The 12,344-nt window shown below is 40.1% G+C and overlaps 1 protein-coding gene across 1 annotated transcript in view; it reads right to left on the bottom strand.

Moving 5' to 3' along the window:
• The window catches only part of LOC311127417 (tetratricopeptide repeat protein 28-like), a 105,903-nt gene that overhangs the window by 38,903 nt on the left and 54,656 nt on the right, over positions 1 to 12,344 (bottom strand). Inside the window, exons 4-9 of the mRNA XM_084159265.1 lie at positions 10,798 to 10,961; positions 10,596 to 10,704; positions 4,680 to 4,810; positions 3,564 to 3,785; positions 3,157 to 3,345; positions 1,560 to 1,656 (exon numbers count right to left, since the gene is read on the bottom strand). Coding sequence (XP_084015391.1) covers positions 1,560 to 1,656; positions 3,157 to 3,345; positions 3,564 to 3,785; positions 4,680 to 4,810; positions 10,596 to 10,704; positions 10,798 to 10,961 — 912 coding nt within the window. The remainder of the gene's footprint in view (positions 1 to 1,559; positions 1,657 to 3,156; positions 3,346 to 3,563; positions 3,786 to 4,679; positions 4,811 to 10,595; positions 10,705 to 10,797; positions 10,962 to 12,344) is intronic.

The following is a 12,344-nucleotide window of genomic DNA, read 5'->3' as shown; positions in this document are numbered from 1 at the left end:
CTTATATTCAATCAAATAAACCTTGCTTAGCAAATAAACCATTACATTTTTTGTTGACCAACTTTGACACTCTCTCATTGACCTCCATACAAAAACTCTTCGCTTGCTGAGCGAAATAAACAAAACATCGCCACCGTTTTTGGCCCAGTTATCCCTCTCGCTTCGCCTCTTCGTCTCTGGCGTCAGTCTTCGAGGTGTTTACCACAGACCTTATTTTCAGCGTTTAAAAAAAATAAAAAAATAATAAAAAACTCCATTAATTTTCCCATAGGCTTTGTTCAACGAACCATGGCGGCGTTAGTGCCTACAAAAAGACGGCATTACTATTTCTCTCTATAGGTGCGGCAACTTTGTCTGAGGTGGGCGTTTAACCGAGGTTACCACTCTATACACTTTGACAGGTTATTAGCATTTTTGCTAGCTAGTTAGCAGCTAGCTCAGTTATTTCAAGTGGTTTTTCAGTTAGCCACTTAGCTAACCTTTCTGACTGATATGTTTGTATGTTAGCCAACCTGTTAATGCTATCAATGCCAGTAAATGTATTACATTTAACTAGTTAAACCATTTCTGTTACATTGCTATGTTTAATTTCTATCCTGCTGTAAAGTGATTCAGCCACTAGCCTCAAACCTGCTGTAAAGTAGTGCAGCTAATCTACCTTCTGTAATGTAATTCTGTACTTACCTCCTATTTACCTCCATGTTGTTCCATTGCAATTGTGTAACATTTTATATGCAGCTATCCTGTACATTGACCCTTTTCTGTATGCCCTGTGTTTCTACTGCAGTTTCACACTTCTCCACATTATTAAACCTGCCAATTACAACACCTGCCTGTTCCTTGGAGAAAGTAGTGTGGTTAAGAGTTTAGCTTGCTGTGTAGCTGAACAAGCGCTCACTGGGCGCAATCGTTAATGGGAGAACAGAACAGCAAGAGAGACAGAAACAGTGAGAGAGAGACTGTAAGAAAAATAGATCTCTCCATGGTGCTCAAGTAACCAGTCCTGCACATGCATAGAGTATACACTCAGAACACACACACATAAACACACACACAGGTAGGTAAGTTATAGTCCACTCAGCAGTGGGGTCAGATTCAGCAAGTCTCAAATATCGTCATGGTCGCGGAACCGTAAACCTCATTAATAAAACATGAGTGTTGATTGGCCAGAGAGGCACTAGTGGAGTCATGTGATAGGACACAGCTCTGGTGTCCTGCTGTCACACCTGGGCTGAAAGCAGGTGATGTGTTTGTGGGATGTTGAGGGGAACAAAACAATGCTGTATCTAGATAATAAACACAGAACATCTGTTTATACTGCCCAGGACTCTGTAAAAAGGTCTATACTGTTGTCCTTCATTCTATACCCCTGGCCTCTCTGTCTCTCCTTAATGCTGCTGGTTGATGTGGCATTTAACTGGTCAGGCCATTGGGGGACAGCTCTTGTATCTGTGATGGTATCCAATTCACAAACTTCTGGTCCCAAGAGAGAAACACAGAGCAGATAACTGTCTAATAGAGAGAGACAGAGAATGTAGGACACTGTCATCATGTCTTACCCAGGTTGGATGAAGCTCGTCCCTGTGCAGCTCTGTCCTGCAGCTCCTCTGCTATGTCCAGCTGCTGCTGGTGGTACTGGCCTGCCCTCTCCAAGTCCTGGAGAACATATGGAGAGTTATGCTGTGTGTGTGACCATCTGTACATATGTGTGTGTGTGTATCAGTGCTTGATTTCGGATGAATAAGGTGCAGGAGCTGTCTTTTTTAACCACATTTCAATGACCAATAATTGGTGGTGTCTCTATGTATCCTAGCATGAAAAAGACAGCATAAATGTGGTATTAACACTGGAAGGCTGCTGGTCTCTGATCTCATGTAGGCCTACTATCTCCTGCCTTTGTGCCCCTGATTAAGGCACTTAACCCCCCACAAAGTACAATAACTGCACTGTTGGGCTACTGTATAAAACCCTCCGTCTGGAGAGCTACTGGGTGTTGATCCAGCCCTGAAACAAGTTTGCTTATCAAGGTCCTGTTGAGCAGCTGATGTTTAGGCTACAATGTGGTGTGTTAGAGCAGGGCTTGAACAAAAGCCTGCACACCCAGTAGCTCTCCTGGAGGATGGTTGGCCACCCTTGATATAAAATATTGCAACATTACAACCAAATACTTTTGTCTTTTTACAATTATTCCCTCATTCAATGGATCAGGGATGAAATGGATAAGATAGGCTACTTTATAAGGATAAAATATTCCTGTTTCAGGGGAGATCTTTGCACAGCATGTCAGTTATTTGTCAATTAGGCTATTCTTAGAATATTTGTAACGTTGTCGGAATTACATGGCTAGCCTACTTTTTAATAGAGGGGAATCCCAGCTTTCCAATAACGGTATCAGATGTATTTCTCAACAGTGCCAGTGGAAAGGCAACAAATGAGTCAACGACATTATTGCTTATAGCTAAATAGTTAACTAGCGAGATAACTAGCCATTCTACAAGCTATGTTTTGAATTGGCTATACAGTTCGTCTATCATTATTTTATAGGCTACCTGCTGCTGAAATGTCTCTCTCTCTCCTCGGGCAATAGTCCACTCGCACTGGCCCACACGCAGATGATGCACAGCACACAGAGAGATGTGCTGAAGGGTAGACCAAATTCGGATCATGGCTGGCATGTCAATATTTAAGTGATTGATAATATTTTTAAAAAGGAAAACACAATATAAAAATCCCATGACTTTTCCAGGATTTTCATGACTGTAAAAACCCAAATTTGACCATTTAGAACAGCACATCCTGCGCATACAAACTGGCCCATTCTCAATCTGCGCATTCTCAAACTCGAACAGTACTGGCACGCATACACCGGATTCACAGACTAGCGGCAAATAAACTTAAACAAAGCAGAATCAGGATATGAATGCCCACTCTTCATTGCTATTCAATGTAGGTCCCGCCTTCATTACACTTTCATCAACCTTTTTTAGAAGCTATGTGTGAATCCGGGCCAGTGATAAGCCACTTTGTTTTATAGAGGAGCCAGTACACAGTTCCCCAAAAACTGGAGGTGTTGTTACGATGCTCCAGACAGCTCCAGCCCAAATCAAGCACTGGTGTGTATATCTTTGTGTATACAGTATGTGTGTGGTCTGCTACCTGCATGCAGCGAGCAGCATGTCCCAGGCCGGCATAAGCCCTCATCTGTATGGTCCTGTCCTTCAGCTCCTGAGCCAGCTGCAGCACCAGGGTGTGGTAGGACACAGCCTTGTCAAAGTCTCTCTGGCTGTGGTGGGCACTGCCCAGGTTACTGTACGCCCGCGCCTCCTCAGGACCATTACCTAGGGTCTGCAGATCACATCAGATAATATAAATGTTGATTTTATTCAGTGCCTTTAATACAATAGATGAAAATATAAAGAAGTGAGTGAAATGAAAGACAGATTGAGAAAAAATAATTCGAATTTCAGTTCACTTCCTGAATTGAAATAGAATTGACCCCAACCCTGGTGCATGCATATGTGTGTTTGTATGTATGCGTGTGTGGTTCTTCATTAGTTAAATACCTTAGCTATGTCCAGGTGTTGCTGGTGACACTGCATAGCATTGGTGAAGTCTCCCAGTGCTGTGTAAACAGCTCCCATGTTGCCCAGCTGGCGAGCCTCTGACAGCGGGCATTGTGTCTGCCGTGCCAACAGCACACACTGCTTATGGCTGGCCAGGGCGTTAGGGTAGTCCGCTATCGCTGTGTACACATGGCCAAGGCTGCTCAGCGCACCGGACGCAGCCTAGAGACAAACACACAGACTTGTTAGATTTGTCCTCAGTCCTGGCATTCAAACCGGTAACCCTCTGGTGACTGGCCCGCCTCTCTAACCCTGAGGCTACCATCGCACCACATTAACACTGCCACAGAAGGCATCTTAGAAAGACACACACACAATCTAAACAAAAGGAAACAGTGGGAAAGATGAGGAGGTGTAGAGTAACATTGATGTTAATAATGATGTGTGTGTTTGAACAACCTCAGGCTGTGGACCTCTGGTGTCGACTGGAGAGGAGACTCAATAATCATGTCACACTCACACCTCTGTCCTCAGCTCTAAACACACACACACACACACACACACGCTGCTTTCATTAGAATGGACCTGTTCACGCACCCATTCGTCTTGGTGACAGGTGTCTTATCGATTTGACATCTAGGATGCCTTTAAATGACTGAGCTCGGACACAACTGTCCTCTACACACCAAAACACACACACACAAACACATTGTATAGCATATTCAGAACGTGCATAAACAAGGTTACACTGAAAGGCATGTTTCGTACAATATTAAACAAACAATAAATATTGAATAACATATACAATGACATGTGAACACACAGCATAACCATACAGCAATACAGCTGTACTGATATTCACACAGTCAGGTCTGCAATGTGTCCAGTCAAGTTCAATTCTAATGGAAATGATATCTTCACCATAATACAGAGACTTTCTTCTCATTCCTCCTCATTGTATTTCAGTCATGAACAGTGAGTGGTGCAGCTCAAGAGCATTTTTTTTATATTGTTATATTGTCACATTGCTCTGACTGAGAGCATCTCAGCATGGCTCCTGAATAGAAGAAGGGGAAAGAGAAGGAGAAGTACACAATGGAGCGATCACACACACACCTCTCTGTCCTTGAGTTTCATGGCGAGGACCAGCTGATGTCTGTGATTGGTCAAAGCCTCCCTGTAGTTGCCCTTGGAGAAGTAGGCAGAGCCTAGGTTCCCGTGAGCTCGGCACTCGCCTGATTGGTCACCTGGGAAGACATGATAATGAGGTGGGTGTGGACATAAGGCTTCTTAGATGGTGTTAAATGTTCCAATTCATTTGGGTTTGAAGCCTGCAGATTTCTGCTAATACATGATGTAGTGGAGGTGGTTCAGTGAACTACACTCACATGATGAGTGACCTTTTTTTTTTTTTTTTTTTTCGGGGGTAGATCAGCTTTAATATTGCAGATAGATTGTAACTTTATCAATGTAATTGTCTGCAACACTTCCAATCCCCCATATATATTTTTTCTCGCAAATATATATATACAGTGGGAGAACAAGTATTTGATACACTGCCGATTTTGCAGGTTTTCCTACTTACAAAGCATGTAGAGGTCTGTAATTTTTTATCATAGGTACACTTCAACTGTGAGAGACGGAATCCAAAAAAATCAGAAAATCACATTGTATGATTTTTAAGTAATTAATTTGCATTTTATTGCATATATATATATACATACATATCCTTTTTTAAAATATATTTTCCTTTCTTACTTTCCAACCCCACCACCCCTCCCCTAATTGGAGTAAACTAGAGAACAACAACGCTTAGGCCTCTACTTCCAGCTTATACATACTATATACATTTTATGGACACAGTCAAATTTACAATAGTTCTATTTTGTTTGTTTTTACTTCTGAACTTCCTCTACCCTCGATCATTTTCATGATGTCCATCCGGTTTGCTTCTATATGCCATATCTTTCAAACTGTGCTCTTTCACAAAAGTTCTTAACTTATACTTAATATAACCTTTATACTTATTATGGACAAAGTATTTTTACATTAGTTATCTTGTTGTTATTAGTCCCAAACTTTAGCTTCATTCAACCCCTCCCATCTATCTCTTAACACCATCCATATAGGATTTCTATTTGCCATATTTTTTCAACTGTACTGTGCTGTTTAACAAAAGTTCTGAACCCTTCTATTCTCATTGTTTCTACAGATTGTAAATTGAAAATAAACATTTTTGTTAAAAGTATTATTATATTATTGATCGATTGACTATGACTTTTCAGATCACCCAGTAGTGCTATCTGCAGGGTTAGCTCCAGGTAAATATTGCAATCCTTCAGCCATTCCTGGACCTATGACCAAAAACAAGCTACAAATGGACAGTACCAAAACAAATGATCTAATGATTCTGTCTCTTCGCAGCAAAATCTGCCGAGCTGGGAAGATTGAATCCCCAATTTAAATAACATTATATTGGTAGCCAGAATTTTGTATAATAATTTAAATTGAAAAATTCTACATTTTGAATCCGGCGTCGTTTTACATATCAGTTCATAAACAATTTGCCATGGAATCGGTATGTCAGAAATATTTTCCCAACTATTTTGCAATCTATATGGGATGGCTGTCAATCCTTTGGTCCTTAAATGAAACTGGTATACTTTTTTATTTATCACAATTTTCTTTAACCAATAATGGTCTTTAATGCAGGGCCGACAGACAAGTTCCTTACTTTTTCCTCCTTCCACTTTTGCGGTAATGCTGCAATTATTTGGTTGTAATTTTGGGTAGAGCAGACATTTCCATATGTTTTTGTTAGCTGCATGTGCGACTTAACTCCACCAGTCCTACCTATGACAACATTTACGAAGATTGTATTATTATTATTATTTTTAAAAAAATGGTTTTTTATCAATTAGTATATTTGAGTTTAACCACAATATTTGTTGCATTATTTGTTCTGTTGTTTCTGGAGGATTAAATTGAAATTACAACCAACTTTCTATGGCTTGTTTTAGAAATAGTGATATTTGGGAGATTTTCAAATAACTGAAAGTGAGAGGTTGTAATCTGAATAAAGGGAAAAATGCCATTCTTGAACATGGGGTGAGACAATCTTACTAATTTGCTAGAGAACCAGTTTGGATTTAAGTATAACATTTGAATGACTGAAGCTTTTAGTGATAGGTCTAATGCTTTAATATTTAATAATTTCTGTCCTCCGAATTCATATTCATTATATAAATAGGCCCGTTTAAATTTATCTTGCTTGCCGTTCCAAATAAAATGGAATATTTTTTTCTCATATAATTTAAAAAACCTAGCAAGACCATAAGCAAATAGGTAAACTGGGATAATACTAAAGAGTTAATCAGGGTGATTTTTCCACAAATAGACAGGTATTTACCTTTCCATGGTAGCAAGATCTTATCTATTTTTGCTAACTTTCTATTCAAATTTATTGGAGTGAGATCATTTATTTCTTTTGGGATATGTATACCGAGTATATCCACATCACCATCAGACCATTTTATTGGTAAACTACACGTAAATGTAAAAATTGTATTTGTTAGTGATCCAATACGTAATATAGTACATTTATCATAATTTGGTTGTAATCCAGAGAGGTTAGAAAATGTATCTAGATCCTCTATGAGGCTGTGGAGGGATTCAAGTTGTGGATTTAAAAGAAAACATGAATCATCAGTGTACAATGACACCTTTGTTTTTAAGCCCTGGATTTCTAATCCCTTGATATTATTGTTGGATCTGATTTTAATAGCTAACATTTCGATGGCCATAATAAATAGATATGCCAATAGTGGACAACCTTGTTTTACTCCGCTTGACAGTTTAAAACTTTCTGAGAAACAGCCATTATTTACTATTTTACACATAGGGTTACTACACATGATTTTTAACCATTCTATTGTTCTCGTTCTATTGTTTCCATTACTTGCCTTATAATATCTCCAATGTATTGTCCATGTAAAAAACCAGTCTGATTAGAATGAATAATGTCCGACAAGACCTTTTTAATTCTATGCGCTATACATTTTGCTAAAATGTTTGCATCACAACACTGAAGTGTAAGGGGCCTCCAATTGTTTCAATGGACTGGATCTTTATATTTCCCACTTGTATCCTGTTTCAGTAATAATGAAATCAGACCTTCTGTGGTTAAAACATGCTAATAACGGTCCTCTGAGTATATCAAAAAAGGTTTGGTATACCTCAACTGGTATGCCATCCAACCCTGGAGTTTTCCCAGATATAAAGGCTTTAATTGCATCCAGAAGTTACTCCTCTGTAATTTCACCTTCACATGTGTCTTTCTGTATGGCTGTTAATCTTACATTATCAATAGAAAAAAATCCATACAATTAGCTTCAGTTGGAGGAGATGGAGGCGACTGAAACGAAAACATATGCTTAAAGTACTTTCCTTCCTCCTTCAAAATATAATTTGGTGAATCATGGGTGACTTCGTCATTTGTAACCAATTTCAGTAAATTCTTTTTGGTAGCATTTCTATGTTGAAGATAAAAAAAATATTTGGTGCATTTTTTCCCATATTCCATCCAGTTTGCTTTATTTTTATAATATATTACACTTGATCTTTCTTGAATAAGTTCCTCCATTTCTTTTAGTTTTTCCTCTAACTTATTCTGAGCCTCTGTTACCGTTTTTATTGCTGTTCTGTTAGACCTTCTATTTCCTTTGTTAGTATGGACTCTTTTGACCTAAATTGCTTTTGTTTTCGAGATGTGTACTGAATTGCATGGCCTTTAAAGGCACATTTAAAAGTGTCCCATACAATATGGGGATTTGCTGTTCCTATGTTATGTCAGACAAATTCAGTTATAAATTCCTCTGTCCTAGTTAAAAACAAGTTATCATCCAATAGGCGTTGATTAAATGTCCAATATCTTCGCCCACGTGCAAATTCAGTAAGAGTTGCCAATTATACAATGGTCTGACTGCATTCTGTCCCCTATCAACACTTTTTAAACTTTTGGTGCCAACGAGAATGACATAAGAAAGAAGTCAAGACGACTAGCTTGATTGAGTCTCTGCCATGTATATCTCACTAGGTCAGGATATTTAAGCTTCCATATATCCACTAGTTCTAATGTATCCATGACATTCATGATTTCCTTAAGAGCATGAGGGTGATAGTTTGTAGTGTGATTTCCTTTACGGTCCATTGAGCTATTTAAAACAGTATTATAATCTCCCACCATAATAATAGAGTCTTGTATTGCTTGCAGGTTGATAATTTACTATATATATTTTAAAAGAAGCGTGGATCATCATTATTTGGTCCGTAAAGTTTAATGAGCCATATCTGTTTATGGTCCAATAACATATTTAAAATCATCCATCTATCTTGTGGATCTGTTTGGACAATTTGCACATTCGGATCAAAATTACTATTCATTAATATCATCACCCCTTTTGAGTTTCTTTGCCAATGGGAGAAGTATATTTCGCCCCCCCATTTCCTTTTTCCACACAACTTCATCTAGAATTGTGAGTGATGAGTGACCTGATGACTTGTGTTAGCTCACATAGCAAATGCCTTGTCTTCCACTCAGTGGGTTATCACAGTATTAAGTCACACGTACAGCGACATCTCTCTCTCCACCCATACAGTGGCTAGCGAATGTATTCACCCCCCTTGGCATTTTTCCTATTTTGTTGCCTTACAACTGGAATTAAAATGGATTTTTGGGGTCATTTGATTTACACAACATGCCTACCACTTTGAAGATGCAAAATATTTTCTCTTGTGAAACAAACAATGAATAAGACAAAAAAACTGAAAACTTGAGCGTGCATAACTATTCACCCCCCCAAAGTCAATACTTTGTAGAGCCACCTTTTGCAGCAATTACAGCTGCAAGTCTCTTAGGGTATGTCTCTATAAGCTTGACACATCTAGCCACTGGGATTTTTGGCCATTCTTCAGGGCAAAACTTCTCCAGCTCCTTCAAGTTGGATGGGTTCCGCTGGTGTACAGTAATCTTTAAGTCATACCACAGATTCACAATTGGATTGAGGTCTGGGCTTTGACTAGGCCATTCCAAGACATTTAAATGTTTCCCCTTAAACCACTCAAGTGTTGCTTTAGCAGTATGCTTAGGATCATTTTCTTGCTGGAAGGTGAACCTCCGTCCCAGTCTCAAATCTCTGGAAGACTGAAACAGGTTTCCCTCAATAATTTCCCTGTATTTAGCACCATCCATCATTACTTCAATTCTGACCAGTTTCCCAGTCCCTGCCGATGAAAAATATACCCACCGCATGATACTGCCAACACCATCCTTCACTGTGGGGATGGTGTTCTCGGGGTGATGAGAGGTGTTGGGTTTGTGCCAGACATAGCGTTTTCCTTGATGGCCAAAAAGCTCAATTTTAGTCTCATCTGACCAGAGTACCTTCTTCCATATGTTTGAGAGTCTCCCACATGCCCTTTGGTGAACACCAAACATGTTTGCTTATTTCTTTCTTTAAGCAATGGCTTTTTTCTGGCCACTCTTCCGTAAAAGGCCAGCTCTGTGGAGTGTACGGCTTAAATTGGTCCTATGGACAGATATTCCAATCTCCGCTGTGGAGCTTTGCAGCTCCTTCAGGGTTATCTTTGGTCTCTTTGTTGCCTCTCTGATTAATGCCCTCCTTGCCTGGTCCGTGCATTTTGGTGGGCGCCCCCTCTTATTTTTTTCATTTCACTTCACCAATTTGGACTATTTTGTGTATGTCCATTACATGAAATCCAAATAAAAATCATTTTAAATTACAGGTTGTAATGCATCAAAATAGGAAAAACGCCAAGGGGGATGAATACTTTTGCAAGGCACTGTACCTAGTGTATGTATCTGTGTGTATGCATGCAATTGTGTGAGTCAAAGCAATTGTGAGTGTGTGTATGTGTGTTTCAAGTTGTATTGTCACATGCACAGGTGTAAAACTGTACAGTGAAATGCTTGCGAGCTCTTTCCCAACAATGTGTGGGTGGGTGTGTGTGTACCTAGCGTCTTGGCGACCTCCAGGTCTCGCTGCATGTATCCTGTGCTCTTCTCTGCGTTGCCTAGCGACCAGTTGGCTGAGCTAAGAGCAGAGAACACTGAACCTCGGAGCTTCAGAAAAAACAGAGAAGAAAGAAGAAACGTGATGATCATCACACACACATAGAAACACACACACATACAGAAACACACAAACTGCCTTGCCTTCAGAGAGCATGTGCCAATCTTTAGCCCCGCCTCCAGGACCACCACAGAGGCGCCGTGGTAACCAGCAGTTAGCAGCTCCTGACCAATCACACACACCACCACGAACGGACTCTTGTCCAGCTTCATCCTCTGCAGCTGATGGTAGGTGGGTTCTAGAGAGTCTATGGAGACACACACACACACAGCTATAGAAATGCATTTATTCATGTATACATTTGTTTTTGCAATGTTTATTATATTACAGACACCTTAATGCATACTTTTAAATGGTATTATGTAAGATAAACATACAAATATAAGTATAATTTAAAAAAGTTATAATGTTACTGTCCCCACTACAACAACAAAATACCGCCGGCTTCAAAGCCAAATACATAGCACCAGCAATACAATGTATATATACATCATTGACTGTACCCCAGAACGATCAACTATGGAGAGAACAAGGAATCTACGGAGGAGAGACACTGTGGAAGAGCTAATGATCAGCTTCAGTGTATACACTTTCTTTCTTCTATTTCTCTATTTCTCTCTCTATTCTCTCTTTGTCAGTCAATCAATTCTCTACCTTCTCTCGTTTACCTGCCTTCTTTTACTTATTCCTCTTCATATGTGTACCTCACAAATCCTATTTTCGTTCGACCGTCTTAAGTGGCCATTTCTATTCAAAACGTTTGACGCATTCAACCTTCCAGCTGAAATAATACATTTCATAAAAATATTATATAAATATCCTAAAGCAAAAATATACACAAATAATACAGTATCTGATGAAATTGCTTTAGAAAGGGGCACGAGACAGGGATGTCCTTTCTCCCCCCTCCCTCCTGTTTGCGCTGGCAATTGAACTGCTTGCAGAAACAATTAGACAGGACCCAATCGTAACAGGTATCAGAATTGGTACACATAAACTAAACTAGTTCCTATCTCCAGGTTCCTATCCCCTAATTAGTCAGTGTATAAGTGTTCCCTCTGACCCCTTGTCCTTGTGGGTGATTGTTATTTGTGAGAGTAGTGTAGCTCGGTGGAGCTACTCGTACATATTGTTGCCAGGGTAGATTTTCCCCTGTGCATATGTATTATTGGATATCCGTTACAGTGTATTTGCCAGGGATGATAGTTTCCCCTGTGCCTGTTTCGTTGATCGCTATTTGAGCGCATTTGTGTGCCTACAAAGGAATAAACTCTGTATTCGGTGATTACCCTCCTGCGCCTGACTCCTTTCCATCACACTCATCACAGAATCACCCACCCGCTATGGAGTCAGCGGGAGAAGAGCGCATGCCTGGAGTCGTGGCACGGGTCCAGGAGCATTCCACGATGCTGGCCAGCTTGGGGGAAGCGATGGATCGGGTTCTTCAGGTCGTCCAATGCCTGGAGAGGAGGACCCGATCTGTCGAGACCAGCTGGCCAACCAGATCCAGCCACCTACACCCCAGCACCTGGAGGGATCCAGATATCCCGACCACGGGCGTTTGATGGGACGGCGGCGCTGTGCCAGGGATTCCTCCTCCAAATGGAGCTGTACTTCTCCAGCATCAGGT

The sequence above is a fragment of the Coregonus lavaretus genome (assembly GCF_964263955.1).
Source record: "Coregonus lavaretus genome assembly, chromosome: 4".
Classification (NCBI taxonomy): Eukaryota; Metazoa; Chordata; class Actinopteri; order Salmoniformes; family Salmonidae; genus Coregonus; species Coregonus lavaretus.
The sequence above is the reverse complement of the archived record's forward strand: the minus strand, read 5'-3'. Positions and strand labels throughout refer to the sequence as shown.